General features: G+C 34.4%; 2 protein-coding genes across 2 annotated transcripts; both read left to right on the forward strand.

Annotated features, from left to right (window-relative positions):
• Positions 1–8,585: 8,585 nt before the first annotated feature.
• On the forward strand, positions 8,586–9,880 carry LOC120250121 (senescence-specific cysteine protease SAG39-like). Its single transcript, XM_039258902.1, has 2 exons — positions 8,586–9,049; positions 9,127–9,880. Exons 1-2 carry the CDS (start codon positions 8,617–8,619, stop codon positions 9,714–9,716), a joined length of 1,023 nt encoding a protein of 340 aa, XP_039114836.1. The 5' UTR covers positions 8,586–8,616; the 3' UTR covers positions 9,717–9,880.
• Positions 9,881–16,260: 6,380 nt separating this feature from the next.
• Positions 16,261–19,955, forward strand: LOC120284032. The gene is made up of 5 exons (XM_039290857.1): positions 16,261–17,629; positions 17,827–18,262; positions 18,751–18,898; positions 19,096–19,236; positions 19,320–19,955. Exons 1-5 carry the CDS (start codon positions 16,261–16,263, stop codon positions 19,953–19,955), a joined length of 2,730 nt encoding a protein of 909 aa, XP_039146791.1.
• The last annotated feature ends 3,365 nt before the right edge of the window (positions 19,956–23,320 follow it).

Raw genomic sequence — 23,320 nt, forward strand, 5'->3', positions numbered from 1 at the left:
GTCATCACATCCATCATGCCCTTAAATCACTAATCTATTAATTGCACCAATCTCTGCTCCATTTGATTCATCTGATCGTGCTCATAAATGTCTTGAAAGTTCTACTTACGCCTAGGTGCCATGTCTCCTCCAAGGACGAATGAAGCTCTGGTATCAACTGACGCAGCTGAATAAAGTTGAAGACTTATTTAGTCTGAGAATTCCCAAGTCAACAACAAAGTAAAAATCTAAATCATGTTTAGTCTGAGAATGCCCAGGAATTTAGAAGAAAAAATAAGAACAACTGAATTTTATTTCATCCAAACCTACTGATTCTAGCCCGAAAGCTTACAATTAAATAGACCAACAAGAAAACCCTAAAAAAACATAAAAAGGGAAACAAATTGAAAATTTTACAAAAATAGAAAATTCTCAATCAACATCATAGAATTAAAATCAAAACTAAACAAAGCAAATACCAAAAACGGAACCTCAATCAGAGATTTATAGCCTAAGATATGGATGTGGGAAATCTTTCCTTAAACGGCAAAATTGCTGATTTCAAAGCCCAGATATGGAATTTGGCCAAAAAAGGTGTGACTCACGAGCTTGCGCATCAAGCTCATGAATTGTGTTCGTTGACCCATTTTCCATCAAATGGGGCCCTCTGATCACCAAAATTAACCATTCAGGAAAATTACCAAAATGACCCTGCCTAGGTCATCGCGTCCCACTTGTCCATGTAGGCGCAAGCTAGTTCATCAATCCGGCCTACATCACCATGTTTACTACATTAGACATATCTCGACCAACTAATCTTATGGGCCGTTTCAGAACCAAAGAAATGCAACAGGTAGTTGTTAATATTGGCAAGTTACAAGTTTAATTTTTTTTAATCTAACTCTTACATTGTTGTTAATTGTTGAAATTATCTTAACTTTAGGTTGATTATTGTAGGTTATTCGAAAATCATTCAAGATTTTAACTACTGGTATGAGTTACTGCGAGACAATAATGTAAAGACGATGAGATGGTTGGATAACATACCGCTGGAGAAGTGGGCTCAAGCCTTCCATAAAGAAGGGTGAAGGTATTGTCACATGACAACCAACCTCGTAGAGTGTGTTGATTTAGTGCTTAAGAGAACAAGAAACCTTCCCATAACAGCTATGGTTAAGTCAACGTATTTTGAATTGTTTAATTGTATGTAAGAAAAGGTATCCAGGCTTAAGCTCAGATAGCATCAGGCTTTATATATCTTATTAGAATCACTAATGAAGGTAATCTAAGAAACTCAATGAGCATCATCTAGCATTTACGTTCCTTAATTTGACCCTGAAGAGAAGTCTTTCATGGTGGATGAGATGTCACCCTTACAATATGGGGGTATAGCTGGAGTTATCGCATCAATCTAAGATCGCGTTGGTGAGGCTGTAGTGCTTTTCGGATGCTACATTTTTCATGTCTCCATGTCCTTGCAGCATGCTCGCATATTTGTCTACATTGGGAGGAATATGTTGACAACGTGTATAGGCTTTAGAAAGTTTTAATGTAGATCATAAAGAGTTCGAGCTAGTATCAAATGAAGGATATTGGAACTCTTATAATGGTCCACGTCTTCGCCCTGATGTTACGATGAGAAGACCGATGAAAGGACGACCAAAATCTACAAGGATTCATAACGCGATGGATATTAGGGAAGGTGTATAGCCAAAATGTTGTGGTTTATGTCACAGTGAAGGACATAGTCGGTGAAATTATCCTAGCATTGCCGGCCGGTCCAAGTAGTTAGTTGTAATGTTTTATGATGTAAGATTTTCATATATTTATAACATACAATGACTTATCATTAATATCTTTGTTTAAGCATATGAAGAAAAAACAAATGTAAAAAAAACACACACACACACACAACACAACATAACACAACATTGAACACCAAGCAAAAAAATAGAGGTGGATGGATATCTTTGTCAAGTAGTCCCTGTGGCCTAGGTCTTCGTTCTTGCTCGGCTGGTGAGTCTCCATTAGCTGGAGTATTCAAGTTCGTAGCAATGTACGAAGGATTTAGATGTGATTCCCAGTCTTGTTGCCAAAATGGAGTTGAACGACTAGATTGCCCGCATTCCATAGGTAGACGAGATTGATACTCAAATAAATTCTACACAAAATCCATCTAGAAATCAACCGAGTATTTGTTGGCTCAACTGAAGGAAATCCATGGAGATAAGACAATCAAGTAACGTTGATATCATCTATTGAGTGAAATGACTGGTACCCCTCGTGCTATGGTCAATGAGGAATATGTGCCTCGTCGTGTTCGGTTCGAGAACTATGTCGACGATGTCTTCGTACAGGAGGACTCGGTGGTGGCACATCTACAATTATTGTTGGAAACGCTGTAAGTGGAGCTGGAAGAGTGTTTCCTTTCGTACGAGGATCCAATAGGTCCTGATCTGTCGACAAAAATAGTATGGTGTTATTGGTATACTATTCATAATATTACGTCAACATTGCGTTATACCAGCAGGAACATAAAGGGTAAGGCAACGTGATGCTCTATCTCTGTAGTATCTAATCAGTCTCATGTACATCAGTGTCCAATCTGTTTCAATTCTGCCACAAAGATCATGATCATGGGTTAGCTTAATGCAAACTGAAACAAGCGAAACACCTTGGAATAAGCCAAATTGTCTTGTCACCTGATCGGTTTGGTGCCTTTCAACAAATTTAAAGCAAACCAATGATGTAAACGCAGTCTACAAAGGTCTGTCCGCAAAAATATTGAGTAGCACTTGTGCTATTAATTCGTCTGCATCGTAAGCATAGGCGGAAGGAGAGGGGGGCAAGGGTGTGCTTGAGCACCCCCTAGCCCCCATGAAAATGTTTATATATTATATATATAATATATGTATAATATTAAAATATTAGCAATTATAATTCATATATATAGTTATATCTTTATTTATTTATTTATTTTAAATTCCAACTCATGCTATTTAAGATATATTAAATAAAAATTATTAAATTATTATATTAAAAAAATCGATGTTCAGTGATAATCATAAATAATAACATAATATGGGTAGTGAAACCTATATCAATTTTAAATTTTAAATTTTAATTTTTTTATTGAATTTATCAAATTAAAATTATCAACTTTTTTAAGAATATTAATGTAAAAAATAATATTATAATAAATAAAATAAAATCTTGAAAAAAAATGCAACCACTATCTCAAAAATCTCTAAGAAAGATGTAATCATTATCTCTCAAGTTCAAATGCAATTTCTCTCTCTTTTATAAGTCAAAAGCGTAGTACAACAGTAAAATTTAACTCTAGATCATTTGTTGGTTGAGTTGATTGATGAGTTTTTTCTATTCGCTCAATCTCTTCCAATTTTCTGTTTTATGTGAGACTTATATTTTTTTTTTTATCAAATTTAATTTGATTCATTAATTGTTTTATTATTTTTTTTATTAATTTTCTTTTTATATTTGTTAAATATTTGTTTTGTTATTTGTTATGAAAATTTGCTATGAAGAATTTATTGTGCATATTATTATAAAAATTTGTTAAATTTTTTTTATTAATTGTTGTGAAAATTTTGATTGTTCATTAGATTACCAATTAAATTATATTAGGAATTTGCATTAAGTTGTTTTTAAATTGCATTATTTGTTACTAGTAAGTTGAGTTGATTGTTAATTATATAGGTATAATATATATATATATATATATATATATATATATATATATATATATATATATATATATATATATATATATATATATATTTTACATTTAACCCAAAATTTTTTAGATGTATGTATATTTTATATAGATTATTATTATTATAATCTCAAGTTTGAATTAATAGAATTATTCAAAATTTATATATATATATTTTTAAATTTGAATTCAGCACCCCCTTAATTTTGTTTCTAGTTTCGCCACTGATCGTAAGGCTTCCATATAAACTATTCAAAAATTTTCTATTAAATTATCAACTATTATTAATACCTAAAATATGTCCATGAATTATCAATTTTTTTTAACAACATTACCTGTTGGATCTCTAAGCAATCTAGTAATTGTCTGTATACCTTCACATTGTGCTTGTTGCTACAGCTATTGTCATCCACTTCAATGTGCGCCACCTAAAAAATGAGAATGAATTACAATTCAATTTATTATAATTGAGTATAAAATGAATCATCAATTTAATTTGTTCTCACCTATGGGCCAGAGGAAAGGATAAGATAGAATGGGTTAGAGAGGATATATTTGAAATCCTATACTATACCCATGATTGAATTAATATCATCAATCCATTGATATTCTTCATACCCTTGTTGGATACACGACATAAAGTCCTGTACAGGGTTGCTAGACATGCTGAACCCCACTTATATCTTCCTGCTTCTGTAAAATTCCTCAGAAGTGGTAACCACTTCAGATGAACCCTGTTCTAGGACATATCCGGCATGAGGACACAACCATAAGCCTTAGGATATAGGCACGTGCATAACATTCTATCTCTCGTTGACCTACATCATATGACAACATGCCAAATGTTTTCTCTGACCACGTTAGTGTTGCACTCTAATATTTCCTTTGATCCACCGGTGGGACCACTCCCAGCAACTATGCATAGACAACAATTCCTAAGCCAGAAGTCTGCCCGATGACTTCATGGCCGTTAATGGGTAAGCCCTGTAATAGCGGCACATTTTCCAACGTTATTATTGTTTCACTGCATGTAAGGTGGAACATGCAGCGTTTCCATCCGCCACCTTTCCACTAATGCTGTCACAAGAGCAACATCAATTCAGAAATTAAGAATTTGAACCGCATGATAGAATTCGGCTTCTCTTAAAAGGCCTGTGATTTCAAGAGGAGACTCTACAATAGATATATATATATATATATATATATATATATATATATATATATATATATATATATATATATATTTGCGCCTTAGAACCTGATCAGGCTGTAAGAAGTTATAAATTAATCAATTTTATAATAAATTACACAAATGGATAAATAAAATAGGTTGGCCTGAAAAAAATATAAGACCTGAAAAAAATATAAGACACAAAAAAAAACCATAAATCCAAACATATATCATCAAAAAATTAAATATGATTGCACGCTAAAACATAACATTGGTATGTTATTTATATAATACATTATTTATCTAACCCTAAACCCTAATCGCAAATCCATACATAGTTACCCGAAAAACTAGACATTAAACACTAAACAATAAACTCTTAACCCTAAACACTAAGATCTAAACCCTTAATAGATAAAATTATTTTTACAAAAAATAATATACAATTATTAATAAAAATTAGCCTAAAAATATAGTGGGTTATCTAATTAAACATGCTTGAGGCTCTAATAAGACATTTATTAATATGATTAATAATTATGACATAATACAATTATTAATATAAACTAATGACTTAATACAATTCATAATAAAAAATTAACCTAATAATATACTAGGTTATCTAAATAAATAAATCTAAATAAACATGCTTCGTAACTAATATAAGAATTATTAATACAATAATTAATTATGACATAATACAATTATTAATAAAAAATTAGGCTAAAAATATAGTGGGTTATTTAATTAAACATGTTTGGGTACTAATAAAATAATTATTAATACAATTAATAATTATGACATAATACAACTATTAATATAAACTAACGGCTTAACACAATTATTAATAAGAAATTATCCTAATAATATACTAGGTTATCTAAATAAACATGCTTCGACTCTAATATAATAATTAATTATGGAATAATAAAATTATTCATAAAAACTAATGACATAATACAATTATTAATAAAAAAATTAGCCTAATAATATAAGATTATTACTAATATAATTAATAATTATGACATAATACAATTATTAATATAAAATAATTATAATAACTTAATACACTTATTAATAAAAAAATTAACCTAACAATATGGTAGGTTATCTAACTATAAAAAAAATTAATACAATTAATAATTATAACATAATACAATTATTAATATAAACTAATGACTCAATACAATTATTAATAAAAATTAACATAATAATATACCACGTTATCTAAATAAACACGCTTCGGCGCTAGTATAACAATTATTAATACAATAATTAATTATGACATTATACAGTTATTCATAAAAACTAATGACACAATACAATTATTAATAAAAAATTAGCCTAAAAATATAGTGGGTTATCTAATTAAACATGCTAATAAAACAATTATTGATATAATTAAAAAATATGACTTAATACAATTATTAATCTAAACTAACTATAATGACTTAATACAATTATTAATCAAAAATTAACCTAATAATATGGTAGGTTATCTAAGTACACAAAAAATTACCTTTCCTGGAAAAATAGATGAAATGTAGTTACTCTGTAATCTTAAGAACGACATTGAAAATTATCAACAGAAATCCCGTACACGTGTAAATATAAAGTATTAGACAATTAGAACTTCAAATAGGATTAGAAGGGGGAGAAAATAAGAATGGAGGGGAGGTGGTATGAAGTGGGAAGTGTGGATTATATAAGAAAACAAAATAAAAAAAATACAACCGTAAAAAAGAAGGGTAACTTTTTTTAATGGTTGTTAGTAGACCACTAACGAATATATATATATATATATATATATATATATATATATATATATATATATATATATATATATATAAGGAAAACGGGCGAGATGTTCCCGTTTTCACCTTTTCTTTTTTTTAAAAAAAAATGAAAACAGGAGATGCTTTCCCGGTTTCCGTATTTAAAAATAAAAAATATATATAAAAAAAGAACATGGGAAAACTTTTCAATGCCAAAATGCGTATTTTGTAAAATAATCAAAATATAGATATTTGTAATATTTTTTTTTTTTAAAAAAACCAATTGTAGATGATAAGTTTATGTTCGGTGGATTATTATTTATGATGTTTTGGATTTTACATAAAATCAATAGCAGGGTATAAGTTTATCTAATCAAAATTTTTTTAAAAAAATATGGAAAAACCATGGGTAAGACAAACAACACTTCCAAAAGATGACAGTCGTGAAAGGTCATATGTTCATTTTCACTCTATCTGATTAATCAAGAGTTTTATTGTATAGTTTAATTATTTTAATATATATATATATATATATATATATTGCTTATTCTCTTATTTTGTGTTACTCAGAGAGAGGACTTCATTCTCATATTAAGCATAATTTCAATTTTAATTGTTATATGATATCCAAGTTAAAGAAAGCACTTAGACTAATGTGAGCTTAGTTTATATGATGTGACAGAATAATTAAGCATTAGTTCATTCCCATATTTACCCGTGAGTAACATTAGTTTGACAAAACAATTAAGGACAGGTGATCCTTTGCAGCTGTCATTTTTTGAAAATTTTGTATTGTCTTTTTTCTTATTTTTGTTCTCCTCATCTCTTTTCTTTAGTAGAGATACCTATTTATTGTTTATGGTCGGAGTACATCAAAATTTGTTTATCCACATCTTTTTGTTTGATCACTAGACTTGTATCAATAACTACTAAGGGTTTATTGTTTATGGTCAGAGTACATCAAAATTTTGTTATCCACATCTTTCTGTTTGATCACTACACTTGTATTAATAACTGCTAGGTGTTATTTTTTTTTTATTAACAAAGTGAAGGTGAAAAACATGCACCACACCTTGTAATAAGTGTAATTTAGTTAATATGAAACTTTTATTATATATTATAAGATTAGTTGAACGGGCCGGGCCAAGGCAAGGCCGACATGTAAATCCCCGTCAGGCATTAGTCTAAGGATGGGGAATTCCCTCCTCTCCCCACCGCATCCCAAAATACATAATTTTACTATTATATATATATATATATAGTAATGATATCTTTATATAGCTTTTCTGAAATGGCATGAGTGCCTTGGCATCCATGTCATACTTCCTCTATCCTACTCTTCCCTCCGCACCCTCACTCCGTCCCTCCTCTCTCGGTCTAAAAAAGATAGTTTTTTTTTTATTATCTAAACTCTAAATCATAAATAATAAAATAAAAATCGTTCCCTTAACTCTGAATCTTAAACCACTATTTATGATTTAAAGTTTAGAATTTAATATTTAATATTTAATGTATATAGTTTTATAGTAGTTGAGCTTAAGATTTTAGAGTTTTAGATTTAAAATTTTAATTATAATTTATTATAATTTTTAAAGTTTGAAATTTATGTGATTTGAACTTGAATTTATAGAAAAAAAAACCTCATGATTGATGTTGTGAACGCGAAGCTGGTATCACATCATTTGGATATTAGGAAAACTTAATATGTAAGTACAATATATATATATATATATATATGTAAAAGTTTTTTTAAAAAAAACTTGTATGAAAATAACAGCTCTTTCGAAAGTCCTTCCAGGTTACGATGATATCAATATTTGTCTGATTGCTGATTGCCATTCATTAAACAATTCGTTCATGCCAATTCAAAACTCCACGGCACGCAGAAGAATATGTGCAGCTCTGTATATAAACACCGAAGAACTCCCAATTTTTTGTATACCAGAATCACTATTGCAATGGCTTCTAACCAATGCTTATGGCTTGCCTTGTTCATCTTTGCAGTTTCAGTCTCTGGGGCAATCTCTAGAGCAATAACCGATGTACCGATGTCAGTCAGGCACGAGCAGTGGATGGCAAAGTACAACCGAGTCTACAAGGATGCGGCTGAGAAAGCGCACCGGTTTGAGATATTCAAGAACAATGTGGAGTACATTGAGTCTGTGAATAACGCCGGAGATCGAAAATACAAGCTTGGTATCAACCAGTTCACAGACTTAACCAACCAGGAGTTTAAAGCCACTCATACTGGTTTTAGGCCTTCGAAGATTACAATAAGTGCTAGGAAAGCCACAGGGTCCTTCAGATACGAGAATGTTACTGCTGCCCCTGCTTCTGTTGATTGGAGAACCAAAGGTGTTGTTACTCCAATCAAAGATCAAGGACAATGTGGTATGTATAAACATGCATATATATACATCTTATGGTTAATTCAGATAGATTGTTTAATATTCAAATGAATGAAACAGGATGTTGCTGGGCATTCTCTGCCGTGGCTGCGATGGAAGGGATCACCAAGATCAGCACAGGGAAGCTGGTCTCATTGTCCGAGCAAGAACTCGTCGACTGTGACACCAATGAGGATGAAGGATGCAATGGTGGACTAATGGATGATGCATTCCAATTCATCATCAACAACGGTGGACTCACTACTGAATCAAACTACCCTTACAAAGCATCTGATGGCACATGCAACACCAACAAGGAATCATCTCATGCGGCCAGCATCAGTGGCTTCGAAGATGTGCCAGCTAACAGCGAGTCATCATTGTTAAAGGCAGTTATCAAGCAGCCGGTGTCAGTGGCCATTGATGCCGGTGAAGATGACTTCCAACATTACTCCAGCGGTGTTTTCACCGGAGAATGCGGCACGGATTTGGACCATGGTGTGACTTTGATTGGTTATGGGAAAACAAGTGATGGAACAAAGTATTGGCTGGTGAAGAACTCATGGGGGAAATCATGGGGAGAAAAAGGGTATATAAGGATGGAACGTGATGTTGATGCTGCTGAAGGTCTTTGTGGCATTGCCATGCAAGCTTCCTATCCTACTGCATGAAATTGAATTAAATGTAATATTATGTCTTTATTTGTGCTTGTTTCCATTCATGCTGTGAATTGTTGTTATCATCCTTCGTTGTGTATATGTATGTAAAGCTGCAGCATGTTAATGTGATTGTGTTTATGTAACTCAATGTATTTCTCAGTTTTTAAGTTTTGTCTTTTTTCTTATATAATTGTCTCATTGTTTTAGTGCTATGAATAAATGAAAAATTATTGAAATAAAAGTAAGATGCACAGATGATGATAGAAACCACCACTATTAATTGTTATTTTAAAAAAAATATATATATATTCAGTATTTGTATATGGTGAGCTTATGTTCGGTGGATTATTATTTATGATGTTTTAAATTTTTAAATAAAATTATTAGCATGGTATAAATTTTAAATAAAAAATGTGTTAGTTTTAGTTTAATAATGTGAACAAAATAGTAAGACATATTTTGTTATTAAAAATAAGCATTACTCTTTGTTTGTATGACAACAATGATTCGCCTTTGGAGGAAAATCAGTGCTTGTCTCAATGTTTATCCATGTTTGGGGATGCATTGGTTGTTTTGATTATCCCCCATGGGGATATGTTACCAACCCATGAAGGGTAATCATCATTTCCCCTAAAATAGGAGGGAATGGAGGTGAGGGAGAGGGTAATGGGAATATGAACAATTAAGAACAGGTGATCCCCTTTCTTGGTTTTCTTTTTGTTTTTCATTTTTATTCTCCTCATCATTTTTCTCTTTACTAGAGATACCTATTTATTGTTTATGGTTGGAGTGCATCACAATTTTATTATCCACATCTTTCTGTTTGATCACTAGCCTTGCATCAATAGCTACTAGGGGTTGTTGTATTTTGGTTAACAAAGTGAAGTAAAAGAACTTACACAACTACACCACATCTTGTAATTAGTGGAATTTAAATAATATTAAATATATGTATGATAAGATTAGTTGAACGGAACAAGGCAGGGGAAAGGATGTAACTCTCTGTGTAGAGAATGAGGAAGAGAAAAGTTGTTCCCTCCCGTGGATTATATGCAATCGTTGGATTCAAATTTAACAACTGAGATGTCCGTTAAAGTCTCTCTCTCTCTCTCTCTCTCTCTCTCTCTCTCTCTCTCTTTCTATATATATATATATATATAATGTTATGTTATAGATAAATAAAAGTCCAAAAAAACCAATATATTTATTTAACCATCAAATTACGGATGATTAAATAAGCATTGTTAAAGAAAAAAAAAACCCTAAGAGAGTTGAGCGGCGCTCAACGCGGAGTTAAGAGATTCCTCAGAGGCTCTCAATCAGGTTCTCAAGAAGGTTTTGTGGTGGTTTCTCCAGTCACTGTTTCTCTCGTAGACCACGTCCTCCCCCTCAAGCACCCAAAGCTACTCGTTCTTCAGCCTCGAACTCACCCATCAAAGAAGGTACCTCCTTCGCCGATGTCACACCCCGAACACGGTGCGCTAACAAACGGCCGCAAACCCACAGAGCGGGGAGCCCAGTGAACCTGCAAGGCCTCAAAACCTAAACACAGACTGGGCGTAGAAAATAAACTGACAGAAATACCAAATATGATTACAACTCAAGGTTTACAACCAAGCTCGAATACAAAGCAAATGAAATACAGAATGACCTACAAGGAGGTTCTTAAACAACCATACAACTGACACAACAACATAAAATACAACTCCAAAGGAAGACATCTACTGGAAGCCTTCTAAGATCCTTGGGTCTACTTCTCCTAATCTGAAAAGGATTTAAAGTAAATCCATGAGTTCACTAGCCTAGTAAGTAATCCAAAAACAAACTGAAAGCAAAAGTTCAGGTCTGAAACTTGTACAAAAATCAATAACACAAAATAATATATACAAAACCAAAGGGTAAAGCATAATATAACATATTCCAGAGTATGTCTCCAAATTCATTGTAAACAGCAGAGATCATTTGTTTATCCTCGGTAACCTGAGCCAGAATAGCAGAAGTCATTTATTTACTCTCAGTGACCTGAGACTGAATATCAAGTGGCCGTTGATTATTTCACCAAACGGACACGGTGCGAAATTGCAGTCTCATTTTTCCCAAATTACTTGTTGACAAGGTCAAGGTTTAACCCCCCATTGACAGGGTTGCATATCGCTCATTTGGAGACCCAAAATATTCAAACAGATTTCAAAGCCAAGAATATAGAATATTCACATGTATCGTCCAAAAATTCAAGTAATAATATAATGTAAATAAATAAATGAATAATAATTAATTAATTAATTAATTAAATACAAAAGAATATACCAAATTTTCCAAACCTTAGCCTGGCTACTATTTTGAAGAGATAGTAAAAACAATTCACAATTATTTTGTCAAAAGACAAATTCAATAAATAAATAAAGAAATAAATAAATAAAATATGAATATATATATATATACATGTTCCAAATAACAACATGATTCTCTCATTAGATGAAAGTAAAATAATAATATATTACTATTAAAACAACATAACAAAAAGACAAATTCAATAAATAAGTAAATAAATAAATAAAATATCAACGTATATATAAATGCACGTGCCAAATAGGGATGTAAATGGGATGGGGCGGGGCAGGGCGGGGAATGGGATCCCCGTCTCCATCCTCGCTTCCCACGGGGCGGGATTCCCCGCAGGGGAAAAATTCCCCCCACTCACTCCCCCGCGGGGATCCCCACTGGGTCGAGGAATCCCCGCCCTCACAAATTTTTTTTATTACATAAAATTCTAATAATACTATGTATCAATATATATATTAAAGTAGAAGACCTATTTGACACTTGTCAATTTCTCATAAAAATTATACCAATATTATTTTAATAATATTAAAATATTTATAACATAATACTAAATTATATTATTTTAAACTAATTTTTATTATTTTATCTCATAATATATAATAAAATTAATTTTTTAAAAATATTATATCTTTAAAGTTGATAAATAGCTTATTTTATCTAATCTTAATTTTATCTTAATTTTTATAGAAAATAAAAAAAAATTATTAATGTCTTTTAAAAAAAATTTCATATAATTATATCCGTACATCACACGGGAGTAACACTAGTATTACTAAAAGTCTAAAACATTATTAATAAATACCAAAAATATATATTTTTTTAAAATCCAAATATTTGGTCCTTATAATCTTATATTCATATTGAATTTTTTAAAAAATAGATAAATAATCATATAAGTTATTTTCAATATATATACATATATTATTAAAAATCGGGAAATCTCCGTGGGGATCCCCACGGGGAGCGGGGCCGGGAATGCCCTCCCCGCCCCCGCCGGGGCGGGTCCCTACGGGGAACGGGGATTTTCCGCCCCATTTACATTACTAGTGCCAAATAACAACCTGATTATGTCATTAGAGGAAAATAAAATAATAATATATTACTATTAAAACATCATAGCACATGAGTGAAAAATTTATTTGATCCACAACTCAATGGAACAAGATATAAAGAAATCAACTGGCACTACAGCAAATTAGGCCTTTCGCGGCACGTTTATGGCGGCGTTTCACTAAAACGCCGGCGATATATTTCATTTTGCGGCGTGTTTACGTAAAAACGCCACGAAAGTTGCTTGGCGGGCTAAAAAATAAATTTGGCGTGAAAATATTTTCCGTTAGCGGCGCTTGTTTTAAAACGCCGGGAAAGTTTTATACTTTTGGCGGTGTTTATTGGATGAAACGCCGGAGAACTTCATTTTCGTTACTTACTTATAGTTAATTCATTTTTGTGGCGTCGTTTGATTTTGAAAACGCCGGTAATTAGTATGCAAAGACTGATCTCTGCCGGCGTTGTATATACGACGTTTATTTAAACGCCGGTAAAGCATCAATGCCCTATTCTAAATCCCCTTCTCTTTGCCCAATATCCGGCATTTCCTCTTGTTGAGACCTTCACTGCGACTTCTATCTTTGTCTGGGAAAGCATCACCGTCACCGATTGTTGTCGCCGAATGCTTGCTGTCGCCGACTGCCTCATCGGACCTTCGCAGCCTCCTCACAGAACCAAATCTCTCAATCCTCCATCGATACACGCAAGGTGTGCATTCGTCTTCCCCACTTCTTCATCTAATTCAAATCGCCGATTGAAACTAAGCTCTGTTTTTAGGGTTCTTGTGGTATCGCTTGTTTCATCTCCATTATATGCTTCCTGATGGGATTGGTCGCCTCGTGATCATTGTATGCTCGGAGTTGTCCTTTTAGGTTCCCGGGTTTTCAAGATGTTCTTAAGAATTTGCTATTGATCTGAATTTTTGAGTTCTTTATCTATGCCTCTATTTGTATTTCAAAGGTAGGGTTTCTCTGGTAAGTGTCTTTGTCTTGATGGAATGACTTGATGATTAGCTGATTTTAGTGGGTTAAAGTGATGTATGATCTCATAGAATGCATGTTATTTCCTTGGGTTTGAAGTTCACCATCAATTGATTGCAGAACTCGCTTAACTTTTGTGTTGCAACCTTCACAGTGGATGGAGACTTTTAGAGCCAATGTCTTATAAAAAAAAAAAATCCTTTTTCTTGGTGAGATTTTAGTTAACAAGAACCAAATTCATTGATTAAGATTGAGGTATAGATACACAGAGTGACAGGAAGCATATCCTTTGTGAGTTTGTTTCTTTTTTCTTTTCTGTTTTTTGGATTTTGTTATCTTCTTGGATTGGAGGCCAAAGAAGGAACTATGAATTTAAAGGAATATGGTTCTTTCAGCTGTTTTTTGATAACCTATGAATGTGTCAATGATTCTTTCCCTTTTGTTAATTAGAAAGAATTTAATCTTACTGTCTTTGATCGAAATATATATAGACATATATAAAGTTGTTTTGGAATTGTGCAGTTGATGACAGCTTGGTATTCAAACTCAAGTCAAAGATGGAACTATTGCATTATCAAGAGCAACTCTGAAACAGGTTGGATTTAATTCTCTGGTTTAGTTTTTGAAACTTGATTAAATAGAGCATCTATTCTTTTATCTGCATCCTTCCAACTTTACTGGATTATTGTTTTCATGTTTCTGTTTATCTCTTTCACCATTTCTCCACACACACACACACACATATAACAATATGATTAATTAATATAGATACTAGTCTAATATAATATTTACTTTTGAGTCTAAAGGAGGGACTAGTGTTCCATATATATGAGTAAATGATGGAGCTTTAATTTCACAGTTCAATCATGCTATTATATATATATATATATATATATATATATGTATATAATTTTCAACAGTTTTAATTATATATGCATGCATGCAAATCTCTGATTTTTATGAAAATGAATATAATTAAAAATATAAACTAAGTCTATCATTGGAGACAAGCAATCTCATGAATATCTTTGATCATTCTCATCTCCAGAAAACTTTGATGTGTTGTTATGAAGTCAACATTGTTCATTATAACTGGTACTTTATATGTATATATATATATGTATGTATATATGATAATTAAATTAAAAATAAAGCTGGAGATGCTCAAAATGCCAACCAAAATAAAATTGAAAGTCTGGCATGTTTGGGAATTTGTTATCAATGAATTTGTTATATGTGTGTGTGTGGAGAAATGGTTGTTAACTGATTGATTACAACCCATAATTTAGATTCTCTAAATTAATGGCATTACTTTTTCTTTTGTTATCATGACTTTCTATTTTGTAAAAGTTATGAGAGAGTTCTTTATTTTGATCTCTCATAACAAAATAATTTATTTATTTATATGCGTGCATTCATCTCATATGTCATATTTGCATGAAAAAATATCTTCTTGGTTGATGTGATTTCAGTTTTTAAAGTAGGACAGAAAGTTACATGCAAAGGAAGTGAGTGTTTAAGTTTCAGTCGTGGCTTTAAACTAATTTAAAATTAAACCTTTGATTTAGCATGGAAAATTGTTTGAACTCTTATGATCATATTTAAGTTAAGTTTTTGAGGTTTACTGATTTAGTTCTGAACCAAGGCTTGTGATGACTATTTAGATTTTCTGTTCAACTAATTTTTTATGGTCTTCGAAAAGAGTAAATATAATATTTGAAATAGCATTGCTTGTCTTAGAGACTTATTTAGGTTTATATTTAGCTATTAATATTTGTTGAACAAATGAGCATATATTTTGATAAGAAATAAGAATTAATTAAACCTTTTAGTTTCAGATTAAGAGTCAACCCTATAGTTCTAACAAAAAATTTTTAACATGGACTTAGAAAAGATTATTTCCAAAAAGTTAATTAATACTATTTATACTAGTATTTATTTATTTATGTTATTTTATTCTTCTTCATGTAAACAAAATTTGGACAAACATGGTACTTGGAAGTTGGAACATATACATAAAAATAAGTTTGTTTTTTAGGTTTAAAGCATGCACTAGTCACAATCTCATTTCATAAAAATATGCTGTTTGGTTGTATAAATCTAAATGTTGGCCAATCCTTAATTTTTTTTTTTGGCGAATTCTAAACATCAAATTACTCTCCTTAAAAAAAAAGGTTTCAAAGATGGACAAGAGCTGGATGAATAAGTCAAGATTGAGTCAAGAATATGTGGATGGAGTTGAACAATTTCTTGATTTTGCATTTAATAATTCAAGCAGTGATAACAAAATAATCTGTCCATGCGTAAAATGTAAAAATGGACGTTGGCAAACACGTGAAGTAGCATTCGATCATTTAGCATGTGATGGTATTTTGCAAAGGTATACCTGTTTGTTCTTCCATGGAGAAAATGTTCCTTTATCGAGAACTTCTTCTAGAAACACTCCTTCATCTAGTTCTACTAGTCATCCTACGACAAACAACACATCCACCGGACAAGATGGTATGGAGGAATTGTTGCGGGATGCGTTTAACATGCAACATCACCATGATGGTCCAACATTTGTTGGGGCACATCCTACTGATGGAATGGAAGGTGGTAATGAAACCCACATAGGGTTAAATGAAGAACAACCTACTGAAGAAGCGTCAAAGTTCTACAAACTGCTCGAAGATATGAATGGCAAATTTTATGACGGATCGAAGCATTCTATATTATATTTCTGTATCCGTCTTTTTCACTTAAAGTGCATGTGTGGTATAACTGCGAAAGGGTTGGATTACTTGATTGACTTTTTGAAGGAGTTCTTTCCGATGGCCACAATTCCAGCAAATAGTCATGAATCAAAGAAGGTCATAAAAGATCTAGGATTGGGGTACAAGAAGATCCATAGCTGCCCAAATGATTGTATGCTTTACTGGGAGGAGAAGGAAATGCAACATGAATGTCTTGTGTGCGGCGCTTCTCGATGGTTGCCAACTGAATCTACCCAACCTGAGAATGTTGACGGTGATCAAGTACTCCATAAGCGACCAGCGAAGGTTCTGAGGTACTTTCCTTTGATACCAAGACTGCAGAGCATATTCATGTCGTCAAAAACTTCTACTGATATGTATTGGCATGCTAATGGTCGCACAAAAGATGGCAACTTGAGACACCCAGCCGATGCTGAGGCATGGAGATCGTTTGATGCTAGATACCCGGACTTCGCTTCTGATCCTCGAAATGTTAGGCTTGGCCTATCCTCCGATGGTTTTAACCCATTCAAGTTGTTAAGCACTTCGTACAGTACTTGGCCTGTTGTACTAATTCCTTACAACTTGCCACCTTGGATTGGAATGAAACAATCCTCCTTTATTTTGTCCATGATAATTCCGGGTGAGAAGGGCCCAGGTAATGACATTGATGTCTTCATGCAACCTTTGATTAAAGAGCTTAAACAATTATGGACTGGTGTCGACACATATGATGCATCCTTAAAACAAAATTTTTGCATGCGGGCAGCTTTGTTATGGACTATAAATGATTTCCCAGCATACACCAATTTATCAGGTTGGAGTACAAAAGGAAAATATGCATGCCCATGTTGCTCTGCAAATACTTGTTCAAGGTGGTTAACTAATGGGAGGAAATTTGTTACTTGGAGCATCGGCGATGGTTAAATGAAAATCATCCATACAGATTTCAGAAGCATTTGGTTGATGGTACGATAGAGTTGTGTTGACCTCCTTCAATCCCTACTGGTTCAGACATTTTATTAAAGCTTAAAGATGTGCAGACAACCTACGGAAAACATAACAAAGGTAACTTGAGTAAATCAACAACTTCTACTTCAAGAAAAAGACTACGGGATGGTGATGTAGACAGTGATGATGAGGACCTAGACGAAGATGGCTTGCATGGTGCGGATTTATGGAAGAAGAGAAGTATCTTTTTTGATTTGCCATATTGGGAGCATATCCTACTACGCCATAATCTTGATGTCATGCACATTGAGAAGAACATTTGCGAGAATATAGTTGGAACTATTCTTGACATTGATGGGAAATCGAAGGATAATATGAAATCCAGAATTGATATGGCCGAAATGGGAATTCGCCTTGAGCTTCATCTAGAATATCTTCCAAATGGAAGAACAAGACTGCCCCCTGCTTCTTTCACAATGACAAAAAGGGAGAAGGACATGTTTTGCCAAGTTCTAAAAAATATCAAAGTTCCGGATGCATACTCTTCGAACATTTCCAGATGCGTGAATCAAAAAGAACGAAAATTGCATTCTCTAAAATCACATGATTGTCATGTATTATTGCACGACCTACTCCCAATTGCCCTACGGTCATCAATGTCAAAGCCCGTTACACATGCAATTTTAGAACTTTGTAATGTCCTTAAAATTCTATGTGGTAAAGTTCTTGATGTAAATGAGTTGGACAAACTTCAACTTCGAGCGAAAATTTGTTTAAGCCAGTTGGAGAAGATTTTCCCACCTTCATTCTTCACTATAATGGTGCATTTACTTATTCATCTTCCTCTTGAAGCTAAACTAGGTGGGCCCATTCATTACCGGTGGATGTACCCTATTAAATGGTACTACTTTACTTGCAGTACCACTGTTTAATTATATCCTACCCAGCACATCTTTTCATAATACTAATTAGATGTACTCACTGTAGGTTTTTGCTCAAGTTAAAAACTTATGTTCGGAATAAAAGATATCCTGAAGGTTCAATTGCTGAAGGATTCTTGGCAGAGGAATGCATTACCTTCTGTTCGAGATATATGGTTGATGTGGATACCATATTTGATAAACTTCCCCGCAACGTAAGAGAAATTCAATCCGGAAATAAATATGACTCATTATTTGTTTGCAACTTTTGGGGAACCAATAGGCAAGGTTGATATAGCGGAGTTGGAAACGAAATCATGGGCACAAGCGCATCGTTATGTATTATTGCATCACGAGGCCATTGAGGCATTTCAACTGTAAGTCACGCATTTTGTGTTTTTAATTAATGCAGCGTTACTTGCTAAAACTTACACACATACCTAACAGTGAGTATAGGCAAAAGTTGCAAGATCAATTCCAAGGTCGACGGTCAAATGCACGTGAAATTGACAAAAAATTTACTGAAACTTTTCATGAATGGTTGGGTGAAATTGTAAGCAAGGGATATAAGTTTTTTTTTCTTTAACATATAATATGTTTTCTACTTGACTAAATTACATCCATGTACTTTACTAGGTTTATCAACGGCCAGACTTATCTGAGGAAGTTAGATTTCTAGCTCAAGGTCCAAACAGGATTATTAAACGCTATAAGGGTTACATCATTAATGGCTTCAGATTTCATACTAAATCTCATGAGAGATTTAGAAGGACACAAAACTCAGGATGTCTTGTCACCTCGTCGACGACTAGCTATGCTACTGCTAGGGATGTGAACCCTTCTCAAGGGAATGTTGACTACTATGGGATTATAAATGACATAATTGAATTGGATTACTTCGAGAAATGCAAGGTCGTGTTGTTTCGTTGTGATTGGGCTGATGTGAACACAAGTAGAGGAACTAGGAAGGATGCTTATGGATTTACCATGGTCAATTTCAATCGATTAATTCACACCGGTGACCACATCCTCGATGAGCCTTATGTGTTCTCATCACAAGTGAAGCAAGTTTTTTACTCAGAAGATCCCAAAGAAGCCGGTTGGTCCGTTGTGATACGCAACCAACCAAGGGAGGTGTTTGATATGGGGGATGAATTGCTAGAGAATGGGTTAAGAACGGAATGCTTCCCCTCGAGTGATGATGATATGTTAGATGCAACTTCACAATCTCGATGGGTTCGCGAAGATTTCTTAGAAGACAGTTATGTGTGACTAATAACAAATAAATCTTAGTAAGTCTACTGCTATTACGTGTGTGTGTGTGTGTGTAGCTGTCATCTTTATTTGAGTTCATTTCTTTTTTCACTAGCTATATGTTATCATATATATATATATATATGCAAGGTGGGTGGTTCATTTTCATTCAGTGTTTTTTGAGTTACTTATATGTTTCTCATATGGTTTATGTTCAGTTATATTTCATTCTTAATTTTGTTATTTCTCTTAATTAATTGAGCAGTGCATTCATATATATAAGCATGGGTGAACAGTACATTCATTATACCTGTAAGGAAAAGTATGCAGTTTACATTTGTATGAACTTAAGGTGCATGCACTTCAGAATTATGATCATTAAGTATCTAATTTGTATATGTTAATTTTTCTTATGCAGTGAAGATTTGGGGCATGGTTTATTGTTAGGAGAAGGTTCATCATGTATATATTGTTAGGAGAAGTAATACATGATAAGGTTTATTGTTAAGTCAAAATTGGCAAGTTGAAACTTGTCGTGCAGGTATGATGACTTGTTATTATTATTTTTTTTAATACAAGAACTCCTCTTAGCTGTTTTTCCTTTTCCTAATTTAACATCATTATTTATGTGATTGTTGCTTTTGTCCATCAATATTTGGAATGCGAATGATACCATATGGCAGGGAGATTCACTCTGTTTTGTCCATCAATATCAAATTCCTTTTAAGGTATTGAATTTGTAACTGTAGAAAAATTAGTGAAGAGTGTGCATTATTTTTCCATTTATCTTTTCTAGTTGTTCATTATCATTTTTGCAAGAAAAAGATTTACTGATTATTCAAAAAGCTAAGGTTCTTGAGAGTTCCTTATGTGAATAATATTTTGTCATCCTCGGTGTCATTGCCTTTGAAGGTTCCTTATTTGGATCTCTCTGTCTCGTATGTTTGATGCTATCTATTTCATCATAAGAATTAAAGCATGTCTAGAAAAGTAATAGTTCCGGTTATAGATCAATTAAATTTCACGTAATCCATTTTTTTAGTCATGATTAAGTGGATGGTGTCCTAGAAATGTTAAATCATTTATTATGCTTTGGAACAGGCCTTCTAATCCTGTAGCGCTTCCCTGGCAGTGAATTGAAGAGGAAGGAGCTGATCACGAATTGAGGAGGGAATAAAGGAGATAGGGAGGAAGGAGAGAAAGAAGAAGAGAAGAGAAGAGTCAGAGTGATGGATAGAAGAGGGGAGATAATATTTCTCTACCCCTACTGCTTTCATTGGCTACCCATATATCAAAGTTCTCATACAATAATGCTCACCATTTCCCATGAGAGAACTGCTCCCACTAAGTTACAATCACACTGAGACAGCTGTCCCACTTACTCTTCCCCCCATCATACAACAATGACTACTTGTCATAAAATGTTTACATTATAAAATCTTTATATTTTGCAGAGTTTATCACACCCCGATTGGGTCTTGATGTCCTCTTATGTTGGCTGTCCCCCCCATTCCCCTTGAACTTAGGCTTTAAGTCATTCTTGTCTGCCACAATGGCCACCCCTTCAAAACCCACCTTATCCTCAAGGTGGAACGTAGGAAAATGCAGTCGAATGTTACTCTCATCCTCCCAAGTTGCATCAGCTGCAGACTGATTTTCCCACTGTACCAAGAACTGACGAGTGGGTGTGGTTGAGGTTTGCAGAGTACGAGAACGCAGGATATCAACAGGTGTGAAAAGTGGACGGTCATCCATGAAAGTCGCCGGAAGAGGATGGTGTTGAACTTGAGGATCGCCAACACAACGTTTTAAGAGAGAAACATGAAAGACGTTGTGGATTTTTGCAGAAGAAGGTAAGGCGAGACGATATGCAACCTGTCCAATGCGTTCCATAACTCGAAATGGCCCAAAAAACCTCTTGGAAAGTTTATGGTGTGCATGACGCGAGACCGAAATCTGGCGATAGGGCTGGAGTTTTAAGAAAACCCAGTCATCAACTTGAAATTGAACGTCCGTGCGTTTTGCATTAGCTTGAAGACACATGCGGTTGTGGGCACGGTGCAGGTTCGCTTGGAGGGTGCGGAGTACAGTAGAGCGGTCAGTGAGAAGGTCATCTACCGCGGCGACAGAAGAAGATCCGGTGATGTAATCAAGTAGTGTGGGGGGTGGTCGTCCGTAAACGGCCTCATAAGGGGACATTTGTATGGCGGAATGCCATGCTGAATTGTAGTGCCACTCGGCGAGTGGTAAGAATCGCAGCCAGTTACGAGGATTATCCGCGACGAAGCAACGTAGATAATCTTCAAGGTAGCGGTTGAGGATCTCCGTCTGGCCATCAGACTGTGGGTGATAGGCGCTGCTCATGGCGAGTTGAGTGCCGTGGAGTCGAAAAAGTTCCCGCCAAAAATGGCTCATGAAAACCGGGTCACGATCTGAAACAATGACTGCAGGTATACCGTGGAGACGGACTACTTCCTTGAGGAATACATCGGCAACGCGCGGAGCGGAGAAGTGGGAGTCTAAAGCTGAGAAATGGCTCTGTTTGGACAACCGGTCGACGACAACTAAGATGACGCTTTTGCCAGCTGAAGGAGGGAGGTGTGTAATAAAATCTAGGGAAATGGAATCCCAGATTTTTCCAGGAATTGGTAGAGGATTAAGTAATCCTTGGGGAGCTGTATTAAAGGGTTTAACGGCTTGACAGGTGGGACAATTTCTGACGAAGTCTCGGACTGAAACTCGCATCCCAGGCCAATAGAACGTGCTGGAAATATGCATAAGAGTGCGCTGCTGTCCAGCGTGACCACCGACCGGTGTATTATGATATTCAGAGATGATAAGATGCTGTAAAGCTGTTTCAGGAGGAACCAATAAACGACCTTTGTGAAATAAGAGACCGTTGGAGACGGTAAGGTCGGATCGGTCAGCGGGATTGTGTTGGACTTCAGTAAGTTGTGTGGCTGACGGTGGATGGTGGCGGTAGAAATGACGGAGAGCTTCATAAATGGCCGAGAGTGGTCGAGAGCTACTGGTGAGAGTGTGGAACGCAGCAAAAGATGGAGGTATACGGGAGAGAGCATCAGCAACGACATTGCTCGACCCCGGCTTGTAAACGATGTCAAAATCGTAACCGAGAAGTTTAGTCAACCACCGTTGTTGATCAGGGGTTTGGATTGTCTAATGAAGAATGGAACGCAAGCTTTGGTGGTCTGTTCGAACAGTGAAATGACGGCCTAAGAGATATTGCCGCCAACGGCGGACAGCTTCAGTAATGGCGTACATCTCGCGAGTGTATGCCGAGGATGCGCGCAGTCGTGGCGGCAGCACCTTACTGAAATAGGCAACAGGATGATGAGCTTGAAGAAGGACGGCCCCGACAGCGT

This window comes from Dioscorea cayenensis, chromosome 19, assembly GCF_009730915.1.
Source record: "Dioscorea cayenensis subsp. rotundata cultivar TDr96_F1 chromosome 19, TDr96_F1_v2_PseudoChromosome.rev07_lg8_w22 25.fasta, whole genome shotgun sequence".
Classification (NCBI taxonomy): Eukaryota; Viridiplantae; Streptophyta; class Magnoliopsida; order Dioscoreales; family Dioscoreaceae; genus Dioscorea; species Dioscorea cayenensis.